The sequence below is a fragment of the Oncorhynchus mykiss genome, chromosome 7, assembly GCF_013265735.2.
Source record: "Oncorhynchus mykiss isolate Arlee chromosome 7, USDA_OmykA_1.1, whole genome shotgun sequence".
NCBI lineage: Eukaryota > Metazoa > Chordata > Actinopteri > Salmoniformes > Salmonidae > Oncorhynchus > Oncorhynchus mykiss.
The window spans coordinates 22356217-22368596 of NC_048571.1; the positions used below are offsets into that span (position 1 = coordinate 22356217).

Genomic DNA, 12380 nt, shown 5'->3' on the forward strand with positions numbered 1-12380 from the left:
ATGCGTTAAACTCTGCGGTCTGCGCGTAAACTAAACTATGATTTTATAATAACTCACACTGTATCTTACAGGGAGCATGTGTTATGCCGCGTTCATGTGCAAGTCTTGTCTAGGAAACTCGTACATTTCCGACTTGCTAACTGAATGAATGCGGCATGTGTATAACTACAACCAGTTAGCAAGTCTGACATTTCAGAGTTTCCTCGTTTTGACTAGTCAATAAACGCAGCATTACGTTGAGCGGTGACTTCTCCACAAAACGGCTTCACGGTGACGTCACACCAAACCAGTAAATTACTTCCTTGGAGATGACGGTCGCGCCCCGTCGTTAGGGGCACTGCTGTGCGTAACACAGGCCAGAAATTAATCCAGGACATAGAAGAGGTTTAGTTGGTAATAGGCGTTATCAGCAATAGTTACAATGCCTCAAAATGCAGTAGTAATCGTGCGCTACGGCCCTTATAAATCGTGTGGCATCGTGGACCACAGAACGTTTCGTCTGATTGGCCTCCAAGGTAGATATAATCCTTGGCTACATTCAAATAAGTGTGCCTATTGCAGCGTCAAAGTGCGTATTAGTTGTATATATGTGAGCAGTTAGTAGCCTACCTTTTAGTTTCCCCGATAATGGCACTTATCCATGTCTTCTAACTTTCCTAGCTGCATTGAAAGAGAATGGACATCAAAGTGTATTGGAGAAAATGTCTGATTGGAACAAGGTGGAACTTGTGGTCAATGGAGAATGTGTCTACACATGCAGCATAAAACAACTGGAGTTTGGTAAATTCAATGTAGATACTGTAGATTACTCGGTCAAAGTGTACAGACTCTTACCTGTGGTCAATTATGACGTATCGTTTTCACAGAGTTAGGTATGCATACTGTAACTGAATGCACATGGATATAACCCTTGTCCACTCTCTGATTGTGACCTCATCTGTAAAATAAAAAAATAAAAAAACGAATTCTAGAGCAGGGGTATTCAACCTAGTCTGCCACCCCTCTAGGGGTCCGCGAAAATATATCAATAGAGCAACAAAAAAGTGGATACATTTTTGTTAATGAATATTGCTAGCAACAACAGAATGAACACATTTTGAAATGCATACCTACAGTAGGAAATAGGACAATATCTTATTTCTAATGATGTCAACTTTATTTCTCAACTGCCAATTACACATAGAAGGGAGGCCTGTGACGAAAGTAACGCTTTTTGTTTCTATTTACTCAGAGATCGATAGAGCTAGAGACACCATATTGTATGACAAACAACTTCTATGTCCTCTACCATTAGCAACTGTAATTTCATGTATATGGTAAATGAGTTTAAATTAAATAGACTGAGAACAAAACTACCGCAATGTTACTTTTGTACTTGCCGGCGGGGCGGGAGAAGTGCACAATATTTGTCTCATCTCCATGTTTCTGGGTTGTAACGCTCGTTAATTTCAACCAATGTACTACCAGCCGTAAATTCATGTTTGTGCGGATTTGAATAAGTAATGCCAAAGGTTCGACATTTAGGAAAATGAACCATACGTCAACATCACAGTGTTGCGAAACCACAATAGTTAGCCTTACAATATTAATCGGACTAAAATGGATCACATAATATCTATAGTAAGCATAATTTTCTAGTCTCGCTTTAATGAGAATATAGTAGATGATTTTCAATTACTAGTCATGCTATGCTCCAGTTGTCCATGTCAGGCGCGCTCCTCGTTCCTTGATAGAATCAATGTCTTTATTCTCTTCTAAAAAGGCAAACTCATCATGCTTATCACATTTTCATGGCTTGATACAAGGTTATTGACCCCCAGAATCATAAAGATATATATTTTTTAACCACTAACCTGTTGATAAAAGCTTATGTGAGAAGCTGATCCTTCAAGCCAATTGATTAAGGCATGATTCTAACGATGTTATATATCATTTTCAAACATTCAGTCACTTGTTGATATTTTGCTGACATTATAAAAGCAATATGAGCTGGAGGAGACAATGACCTGTGCTTAAAAGTTCTTTGATTTGATTCCGGGTCATCAGTTTACAAGGTGTTACTTTCGTCCCATCTGTCTCTCCCAGGCGTACACCCAAGACTAGCTAGCATGATACTTGAAACCTACGCTGTCATTTAGTCACTAGATGGGTTAAGAAAATGACACACTACATGACCAAAAGTATGTGGACACCTGCTCGTCGAACACCTCATTCCATAATCGTGGGATTTAATATGGAGTTGGTCCTCCCTTTGATGCTATAACAGCCTCCACTCTTCTGGGAAGGCTTTCCACCAGATGTTGGAACATTGCTGTGTGTACTTGCTTACATTCAGTCATAAGAGTATTAGTGAGGTTGGGCACTTGTCACGTGTGCTCCCTCTCCGGCCTCTAGGTCACCAGGCTGTTCATTATGGCGCACACCAGTCACGACCGTTACATCAGACTCGCCTGGACTCCATCACATCCCTGATTACATTCCCTATATATGTCTCTTCCTTGGGTCCTTCCCCAGGCGTTATTGTTTCTGTGTCAGTTCTGTACATTGTTCGTGTTTCTTATTTTTGTGTTGTGTTAATTTATTAAAACACTCACTCCCTGAATTTCCCTCCTGACTCTCAGCGCACATCATTACAGCACTAATGTTGGGCGATTAAGCCTGGCTCGCAATCAGCATTCCAATTAATCCCAAAGGTGTTCGATGGAGTTGAGGTCAGGGCTCTGTGCAGGCCAGTCAAGTTCTTCCACACCAATCTCGACAAACTATTTCTGTATGGACCTCACTTTGTGCATGGGGGCATTTTCATGCTGACACAGGAAAGGGCCTTCCCCAAACTGTTGCCACAAAGTTGGAAGAACAGAATCGTTTAGAATGTCATTGTATGCTGTAGCGTTATGATTTCTGTTCACTGGAACTAAAGGGCCTAACCCAAACCATGACAAACAGCCCCAGAAAATTATTCCTCCACCAAACTTTACAGTTGGCACTATGCATTGGGGCAGGTAGCATTCTCCTGGCATCCGCCAAACCCAGATTTTTTCCCGCCAGACTTCCAGATGGTGAAGCGTGATTCATTACTCCAGAGAACGCCTGTGTGCGGCTGCTCGGCCATGGAAACCCATTTCATGAAGCTCCTGACGAACAGTTCTTGTGCTGACGTTGCTTCCAGATGCAGTTTAGAACTCAGTGAGTGTTGCAACCGAGGACAGGCAATTTTTACATGCTATGCGCTTCAGCACTCAGCTGTCCTGTTCTGTAAGCTTGTGTGGCCTACCACTTCACAGCTGAGCCATTGTTATTCCGAGACGTTTCCACTTCACAATAACAGCACTTACAGTTGACCGGGGCAGGTCTAGCAGGGCAGAAATTTGACAAACTGACTTGTTGAAAAGGTGGCACGTTGAAAGTCAGAGCTTTCCAGTAAGGCCATTCTACTGCCAATGTTTGTCTATGGAGATTGCTTGGCCGTGTGCTCAATTTTATACACCTGTCAGCAACGAGTGTGGCTGAAATAGCAGAAGCCACTAATTTGAAGGGGTGTCCTCATACTTCAAAATAATGAAAAACTATCTACCAAATCTATTAATTTTAAAATGTTGATTACTTGTCCTTTACATTATCATTCACCTAACAAGAGGTGACAAAACATTTTTGAGAACGTAGGAGTGGGATCCCTGGGTCGCCAATTTGCCTGGGAGGGGGCTTCTGGGCAAGACAAGGTTGAAAACCCCTCTTCTAGAGCCATCTATATGAAGCCATCGTCATAGAGTGTTCAGATTAATCAGATTGTCCAAGTCACTGATTATGATGTCACAGTAGCATTGAGTACATTGTGTTTATAGAGTAACAGTCATTTATTCTGCCTTCCACAGGAGGAGATGGGAAACTGGACCCCCTATGCAAGGAGGCCGTCACTGCTGTGCAGAATGCATACTGAGATACACCCACACTCTACCAGGAGATTGGTCAATGGGAAGAATCTAGGCAAATCTAATAGTAAACCTGAAGAGAAGCACAGCAACGGAGACTTTTTGTGTTGTTTTTTTTGTTGATGACAAGCATTACAGTACCATACAATAGTGTTCTCCAGCATTAAGTTAAGTGTTGTTGTATTTATTGCTACAAAATCTCGGGGACCCAGAATCAAACGTGCCGTGTATGCTGGTCATCTCAACAGTCTGTATTGAGAGACTGCAACATGCTAATTGCAACATGTAGTCATTATAGTTTCTTATGATTGTTGCTTTGTGGTGATTGACTGAACTATAGTTACTATATCATTGTCGATATTGTCTCAGACAATGTTATGTCTTGTCCCTGTCTGAAAACATACATGACAAAATCCATATAATTCCCTTAACCTTTGGCATACAACCATTCTTAGATCTGCTTCCTGTGGTCTCTCTCCTCATCTGAATATGATTACTTCTGCAATCCATTCTCAATTAGCCTTATGGGAGGGATTGTGCACTAATAGAATCATACCCCATCGGTCAAACCACAGACCAAATTAGCGGACCAAATTTGCATTGCAAGCAAAAATCCAAACAGTCAGGCAAACACTGCCACACAGTCACAGTCTGGGGTGTGTCCCAAATGGCACCCTATTCTCTATGTCGTGCACTACTTTTGACCAGAGCCCTGGTCAAAAGTAGTGCACTCTTAAGGGAATAGGGTGCCATTTCGGACGCCACCTCTTGAGGTTAGGCTCAATGTCAGCTTCAACGTTAACCAAAAACATATGGAGGTGCTTATAGGGGTTCATGGCACTTATCACATTTCATTTCAATGTAATCAAGCCCCCCCCCCCCCCCCACACACACACATATAAATACATTACGCCTCCTCTTGGCCTGTGATTGTCCTCGAAATGTTATTAATGCTTTATTACTAAAAGCAGCCAGCTTGGAGGACTTTATTTTTGGGTGAATATCAGACAATGAAAAGAAAACCTTGTCCCCCCATCGTCTGAAAGAGCCGAGATGATTACCTACGTTTCTTCCTGTGAGGCATCAGTGTATACCTCCCAAATGTCACTCTATTCCACATATAGTGCACTACTTTTGACCAGAACCAGTAGAAGTAGTGCACTATATAGGGAATAGGGTCCCATTCGGGACGCAGTGTCTAGCACTGAAACACATTTAAGGGGGAGTAAACAAAAGGAAACTAACTGAAATATACTGTATTTTTCTCTCCTCACGCCTCCACCCTCCTAAACTATTGCCTGAAGCTCCTGTTTTTAACAGCGCAATGCAGTTTGCTAGATCTTCAACCTGGCTAGGTGGATAGCACAGTTAATGTACCTGACAGCGAAGCTATGGAATTCAGAGAAAACATCTGGGTGTCAAATGAAAGCGATTGTCAAAGCAAATAGACTCAGGCAGTAGTGAACTCCTTTAGGAGGGTTATTGTGATGTCAAATGCTATTGAATAACTGGTAGAGAATACAGCCAGATGACTCCACTTGCCTGATTTAAAGATGTGGCTGATTAGTCCATTTAAGTGCAGCCTTAAGTTACATAAGGCTGCTGCTGTTCTTCCCATTTGGAGATGAAGGACTGGAACAGACTGGACTAGAGATAGTGAGCGGGAAGGTGGGCTTGTTACTGTAAGTAGCCTATATACGTTTTGGAATATGTTATTATTCTTTTCAGTTTGAGGTTGTGTTTAGTCTTTCAGGATAGCGTTAACAGTTCTGTGCTGACCTTATATCTCCTTAGCCTTGGTAGGTCTACACAGCCCTTCCCAGACCCTCACAGTGAGGGCTACCATTCTCTCCTTGGACAATAGTGGTGTACACGCCTATAGATTAATATTGCTCCAACAACATGTATGAATAGGATCCCTGAGGCCAATATTACTTCTTCTTTCCCTAGTTGCCGTAGTCTACGCAAGACTATCATGACCCCTATAGGGCTGTTGGAGTTGAGTGTGACTTTATCTTTGACCAGGAAATGTGCTTTATTTAAAAAGCCACAGTGCCCTCTAGTGGCAACATAGAGACCATTTAAAATCTTCCAGATATATCCAGCATAACATCAAAATAAGGAATGCATCTCAACATGAATTCTGAGCACATTTTTTTAAATGAAATTGGAATCAAGTTTATATATTTTTTTTTTTACAGCAAAGGGACACAGAAACCCCTATTAGAGTGGTGGTCTACGCTAGAGACATAACACACTTCAACATGAACATGAGTATACAGTACTATTGCTACAGTATCTTGCCACACGAAACAAGCTACAAATATAAGAATCGGTCCAGTTTTTTCTGGATGTTGTCGAAGGCGTCTTTGCCCAGGTAGTCCACCTGGCCCTCCTCCCACAGCCTCCGCTGCTCCAGATCATCCTCCTCTGTCTTGGCAGCAGTCTACAAGGAAATGACCGAGATGTTCAAAGAAAATACATTGGAAATAACCAAGATGATAAAAGAGATTCAAAATGACCAAGATTATATGATAGATTAGGAACCAAGATGATAAATTATATTCGTAATAACCAAGATGATAAAAAACAATTGATTAGGCAGCCATTCCATTCACCATCAGTCAGAAGAGTAATGAAAAATGAAAGATGGAGAGATGAGGAAAATTCAAATAAATCACTAAGGAATGGTTACCGGGAGGCCCTGAAGCAATACGAGGTGTGATATTTTGTTGTTAAGATCAAATATGTTAATACTGTTGTGCACCAGCAGAGGGTGTTACTACAGTAGGAATTTGTATTTTGCCAACCGTTTCTGTAATGTTGATCATTTAAACATGGAATGACATATCGATCATTTCTTAAATCAGTTCCTAATAGTAGGCTTTAAATATACACTTAGTGTACAAAACTTTCAGAACACCTTCCTAGTATAGAGTTGCAAGGAGGGTAGCCTAGTGGTTAGAGCGTTGGACTAGTAACCGGAAGGTTGCAAGTTCAAACCCCCGAGCTGACAAGGTACAAATCTGTCGTTCTGCCCCTGAACAGGCAGTTAACCCACTGTTCCTAGGCCGTCATTGAAAATAAGAATCTGTTCTTAACTGACTTGCCTAGTTAAATAAAGGTAAAAAAAAAAACTGACTCCAATGCTTCCCACAGTTGTGTCAGGTTGGCTGGATGTCCTCTGGGTAGTGGACTGTTCTTTATACACACGGGAAACTGTTGAGCGTGAAAAATCCAGAAGCGTTACAGTTCTTGACACACTCAAACCGGTGTGCCTGACACCTACTACCATACCCTGTTCAATGGCACTTAAATTGTCTTGCCCATTCACCCTCTGAGTGGCACCCATACACAATCCATGTCTCAATTGTCTTTAACCTGTCTCCTCCCCTTCATCACTGATTTGAAGTGGATTTAGCAAGTGACATCAATAAGGGATCATAGCTGTCACGTGGTTTGACCTGGTCAATCTACGTCAAGAGCAGGTGTTCCTAATGTTTTGTACACTCCGTGTATATTAGTGTAGACAGGTGGCATACAGGTTCAGTGGCAGGATCCTCCATGGGGTTGAAGGCCGTTTCAGTGACCTCTGACCCTTCCTCACTGGGTCCAGGTGGGTCCTGGTTTGCTGTTCTGTCTCCAGCTCCTCCCTCCTTCCCCGTGGATACACCCTGACGTTGGGTACGCTGTAGGACAGGGACCAATCACACATGGAGTTAGTTATAGGTCGCTCCACAACAACAGACAGCTAGAGACACCCAACTAAAATTGTAAGTATTTGACAAGCATCCACTTTAATATTTGTTATATATAAATTATATATATTTACTATTAGTGTGGTAAATTAGTACCCACTGAATTGTTTACACCAGGTTGCAAGTATTGACAGCAATGGCTTCAATCATATAGGTCCGTGAGTCAGATTTCAATAGGTGTTGAGAAATAATTTCATTCATTTTCTCACACTGTTCCTTCCTATGACGCATTGACACTGGCAGGGTGTGCACAGCCTCTAGAATCACAACCACTGCAATAACCTTAAATTCTCTAAATTCTTGCTCGTTGAGCAAAATCCCTCAAGCTGATCAGAATTCGTAACCGGGTTAAAGAGCTATCAGAATTAACAACTAATACTTACTACTTCCAAAATCCCTCAGACACTTAAGTCATACCTAATTAATAATCATAATGCAGAGGCAAAAGCTCAATATCATCTTTTGTTAAAGACTAACCATTTCTCCTGGCTGTGTGGGTGAATCAAGCTTCTTCTTCCTCTCCTCTGGGAGCAGATTGACTTTTCGGAGTAATGATTCTGTGAGGTCCTCTATCAACGACACTGTTGCTTCTCTCATCTTTGGCTTCACTTCTTCTCTTGCCTTTGGCTCATCTTTTTCTCTCGCCTTTGGCTTCTCTTCTTCTCTCGCCTTTGGCTTCTCTCCTCTCGCCTTTGGCTTCTCTTCTTCTCTCCCCTTTGGCTTCTCTTCTTCTCTCCCCTTTGGCTTCTCTTCTTCTCTCCCCTTTGGCTTCTCTTCTTCTCTCGCCTTTGGCTTCTCTTCTTCTCTCGCCTTTGGCTTCTCTTCTCTCCCCTTTGGCTTCTCTTCTTCTCTCCCCTTTGGCTTCTCTTCTTCTCTCCCCTTTGGCTTCTCTTCTTCTCTTCCCTGGCTCTGTGAAAGAAGTGTGATGGTGTGTACTGTTGAGAACCACCTAAGGTATATTGGTATAGGTGTGTAGAGAGAAGAAGAGTAGGGGGCAAGAGTACTGGACTCTGATCTCTCTCTGTGGTACTTTTGCGTAAGAACAACAGACATAGGAAAAAACACACATGTTCTCTATAGGATGTACCTTGTAGTCCAACTACGCAGTCTGTCAAATGCAAACGTTTACCTAAATGTTCAAATGTTGTATACGCTCTGCAGTGGTGCAGTATACAGTACATAAAACAGCAATGCAGTGACATTTTCACTTTGTTTTGCATGTGGTTATGTTAAAAAGTGCATATACAGTAATGAGAAAAATACGAGAGTCAATTCTACAACGTCTTACATGTTGCTTTGGCCCGGCATGTTGGCTTGGCACAGCAGGTTCTTGATGGGACATTGTCTTTATAAGGTGATGTAAGTAGGAGTACTCCATCCACCACTGGTAAACAAACTCTTCCAGGTGGCTGTTGGTGTGCTGATTGGTCTGTGAGTTAGAACGTAGATTCCATGGCTTGACCGAACCCAGGAAGTGGACAATCTTAGCATTGTGACCATATCTGTGTGGGACCAGGATAACAGTACAATATGGTCAACATCAAAAAAACGTAGCAGGGTCGGGGTCAGGCTGGTGGTCAAAATATGCTTTTCAATCACGGAAATTTAATATTTACTGAAATGATCCACTTGAAGGTAAATATGACTCACTCTTGATAAGCAGGCAAATAGGTGTAGACTGCGATGGCACTGAGGTTGTACACAAAAGGCAGGTGTTTACTGATATCTCTAACAGCCCAGTCACTGAAAAATGTGTTCAAGAGGCCCTGGTCCCCACCTGAAAACAGAGAGGGCATACCGTAGAGTTACTGTCAGCTCAGATCATAAGGAAGAGCCAATGAAGAAGTAAAGTAATTTATGTAATATTGTTGAGATAGGTAAAGTTGCTATGCAAATGGACAATTCTAATATGGCATTGCTGGTATTCTCAACCGCGTGGTAGAGCTCTGTAATTTCCTAAATGAACATCAAGGTGTGTTTTCCAAATGTCTTTCAAGAAGAGACAGTTAAAGGGCTAGGGTCAGGGTTGAGGCTAGGGTCAGGGTTGAGGCTGGGGTCAGGGTTGAGGCTAGGGTCAGGGTTGAGGCTAGGGTCAGGTTTGAGGCTGGGGTTAGGGTTGAGGCTATGGTTAGGGTTGAGGCTAGGGTTAGAGTTGAGGCTAGGGTTAGAGTTGAGGCTAGGGTTAGGGTTGAACTGGGCTGTGGACTTGAAGCTAGGGTCAGGTTTGAGGCTAGAGTTAGGGTTGAGGCTAGGGTTAGAGTTGAGGCTAGGGTTAGAGTTGAGGCTAGGGTTAGGGTTGAACTGGGCTGTGGACTTGAAGCTAGGGTCAGGGTTGAGGCTAGGGTTAGGGATGAACTGGGATGTGGACTTGAAGCTAGGGTCAGGGTTGAGGCTGGGGTTAGGGTTGAACTGGGCTGTGGACTTGAAGCAAGAGTTAGGGTTCTGACTGACCGTCGAAGCTGCCGTGTTGTCGTGCATGCTCCAACAGCCTGCCGTGGGTGATCAGAGAGGGCCGGAACACAAACACCCCTGAGTTAAAACAGTCCGGCCAGCCAGGGTCAGGGGCCGCAGACAGCTCCTCACGCTCAAACAGCTCGTCCACGTTACACAGCACCTACAGGCCAGGGAGTCAACAGGAAACAGAGGAAGTTAGTTTCTAATGCCATTTGTACAGAGTTCATTTAGTAGACATTTTCTGCGACATGAACACTGATTTGATTAAGGTCAAGATCCAGATCAAGGGTCATGATGCCGTTTGTAGGTACTGCACATACCTGTGGATGTTTTCTATAATGAGAGCTCAGATTTATTGTATGACACTGGATGTGCTCATTCTGTATCAATTTCAGTTGAACTTCCTACATAGCCCTCTGACCAGTCGGGGCTCCATTTGCTTGATCTTGACACTCAAACCAAACACGCCCATCTCTGCAGCACGTAAAAAGCGCTCTGTACTTGTCTTTACAGAGCAAAAATATGACGGTTTGTCCCATGGCGATTGTCACATTCATGTTAGGTACTGATTTACCTTTCAATGACTATGTTTGGGTCCATGATAGTTACAGATACATAATTGCACAACTCAAACATTAAAATTTATTTGCTGGTAAAGACCAAGCTTTGACATTGTAAGGTTTGCTTCCTTGGTTTTAAAACAAATTGATTATTGAGTGGGTGTTTATATGAGAGACAAGTGGTGTCTCGGGAGATTTCAGTACACTCACGAGTGTGTCTGCATCCAGGAACACACATTTGCTGTATTGGGTGAGGGTCCAACAGTGGAGCTTGGTGAAAGTGACACCCAGTTCTGGTCGTCCCAGCCAGGATAGATGTGCTTGGTCTCCACTGTCCAACACATCCACTACCAGGACCCGGTCAAACACATGGCCCAGGGCAGCCCTATGGGGAGAGAACACAGGATTTACTACAACTAACAGTCCGATTTTACATCATTTCAATACACAAGAAATACACTAGGTCCGCAGCGAACCCAGGACCGCAAACGACTCCATCCAGTGAATCTAATGCCCCCTTAACTGATGAGAGACAAAACACTTCATTTGTCTGATTCTTCCGGGACCTCTGTCACAGAGTATAACTTTCATTCACATTCTAATAGGTCATGCATCACTCTCCATGACTCGGTGATATTACATTTCTGTCTGAGATGCATGGACTTTTCTCACCGTGCCTGGCTAGAGACATTAGTGGAGACCATCACAACAGTCTGGCGTGTGGTCCTGTGTCGTCGTAAACACTGTCCTACCACCAGAGCCCCCATGCAGTAGCTGTCTGTGGTGGCCAGGGTGACAAAGGCCTGGTTCGCTGGTGGCACAGGAAGGAAGAGTGGGTGGTGTTATTCATAGAAATAGATGACCAACACCCAGCAGGGGATTTTAGCAGTTTTACTGGGCCATCAGCGTTATGTTCTTTTAAGAGTTAAAAGTAGTACATTTCTCAAGTTTTTCCTCGCGATTCAAGCACTTCCTCTTTTCCTCTTGCTAGAGATTGCAAGAGAGTGACGTCAATCAACTTGACACTTGGCAGGTTATATTAAACTGGTTATAATATAATGATGAGAACTTACCTGGCATGGTGTGTGACAGCGACTCCTCTAAACGAACAACAACTTGAGGCAGAGGTAAAAGTGATAGATGGTATTAGAAGTGTCAAAGTGATCGATCAGGTCCCGCACCACTGGCAGAGAGGACTTGGCAGAAAATGCACTGGTTTCCCCTAAAATGAAACTCCAATATGTTGATACTGCAGTCCGACAGTCCAGCGAGTCCAGCAGTAGTAACTGTCCCGCAAACAATAGATACAGAATGATCAATACAAAGTTTTTTTTTTTTAAATTACAGCTATTTCAAAGTTTAGTAGTATTAGTTGTAAATGTACTATGAGAGGTTATATCTAAAGCCAGGGGGTGTAACCTCAAGCTGGTAGATACACAAATAAATCTGCCGTTTTTTAGACCAAGAGCAAAATCAGTCTCTCTGTTTGAGTTCTCGGTCATGTGTCACTGGTCATTCAACTAAAATGAAAAGTTGCAGAGTTTAAGCAGGACCTACTCTATAGAGTCTGCAGTAGTCCAACCCCTGGAACTAAGGGCATAGTACTACGTGCAGATGCATTCAAGAACCGTTAGTCAATCTTCATGATATACAAATGAATTCTACTATGGACAACAACG

The 12380-nt window shown here is 42.9% G+C and overlaps 2 protein-coding genes across 3 annotated transcripts; one reads left to right on the forward strand and one right to left on the reverse strand.

Moving 5' to 3' along the window:
- Positions 1-283: 283 nt before the first annotated feature.
- c7h10orf53 (chromosome 7 C10orf53 homolog) lies at positions 284-4016 on the forward strand. The gene is made up of 3 exons (XM_021608827.2): positions 284-515; positions 661-780; positions 3873-4016. The coding sequence occupies exons 1-3, from the start codon at positions 422-424 to the stop codon at positions 3935-3937; spliced, it is 279 nt and encodes a 92-aa protein (XP_021464502.1). The 5' UTR covers positions 284-421; the 3' UTR covers positions 3938-4016.
- A 1928-nt stretch (positions 4017-5944) lies between these two features.
- On the reverse strand, positions 5945-12221 carry LOC110512351 (glycogenin-2-like). 2 transcript variants are annotated; one of them, XM_036982999.1, is made up of 8 exons: positions 11775-12221; positions 11374-11512; positions 10912-11086; positions 10139-10301; positions 9338-9464; positions 8976-9189; positions 7472-7618; positions 5945-6375 (listed from the first exon to the last, which is right to left on the reverse strand). In XM_036982999.1, the coding sequence occupies exons 1-8, from the start codon at positions 11779-11781 to the stop codon at positions 6247-6249; spliced, it is 1101 nt and encodes a 366-aa protein (XP_036838894.1). In that variant the 5' UTR covers positions 11782-12221; the 3' UTR covers positions 5945-6246. The 2 variants fall into 2 exon arrangements, with proteins under 2 accessions (XP_036838894.1, XP_036838895.1); XM_036983000.1 differs by lacking the exon at positions 7472-7618.
- Positions 12222-12380: the final 159 nt, after the last annotated feature.

Coding starts and splice junctions, on each gene's coding strand:
- LOC110512351 (XM_036982999.1), bottom strand. Junction 9,190..9,337: donor TATTTGCCTGCTTATCAAGA/GTGAGTCATATT, acceptor GGTCCCACACAG/ATATGGTCACAATGCTAAGA. Junction 6,376..7,471: donor AGGATCCTGCCACTGAACCT/GTATGCCACCTG, acceptor ATTTCCTTGTAG/ACTGCTGCCAAGACAGAGGA.
- c7h10orf53 (XM_021608827.2), top strand. CDS start 422: ATGCCTCAAAATGCAGTAGTAATCGTGCGCTACGGCCCTTATAAATCG. Junction 516..660: donor TCGTCTGATTGGCCTCCAAG/GTAGATATAATC, acceptor TAACTTTCCTAG/CTGCATTGAAAGAGAATGGA. Junction 781..3,872: donor CATAAAACAACTGGAGTTTG/GTAAATTCAATG, acceptor TGCCTTCCACAG/GAGGAGATGGGAAACTGGAC.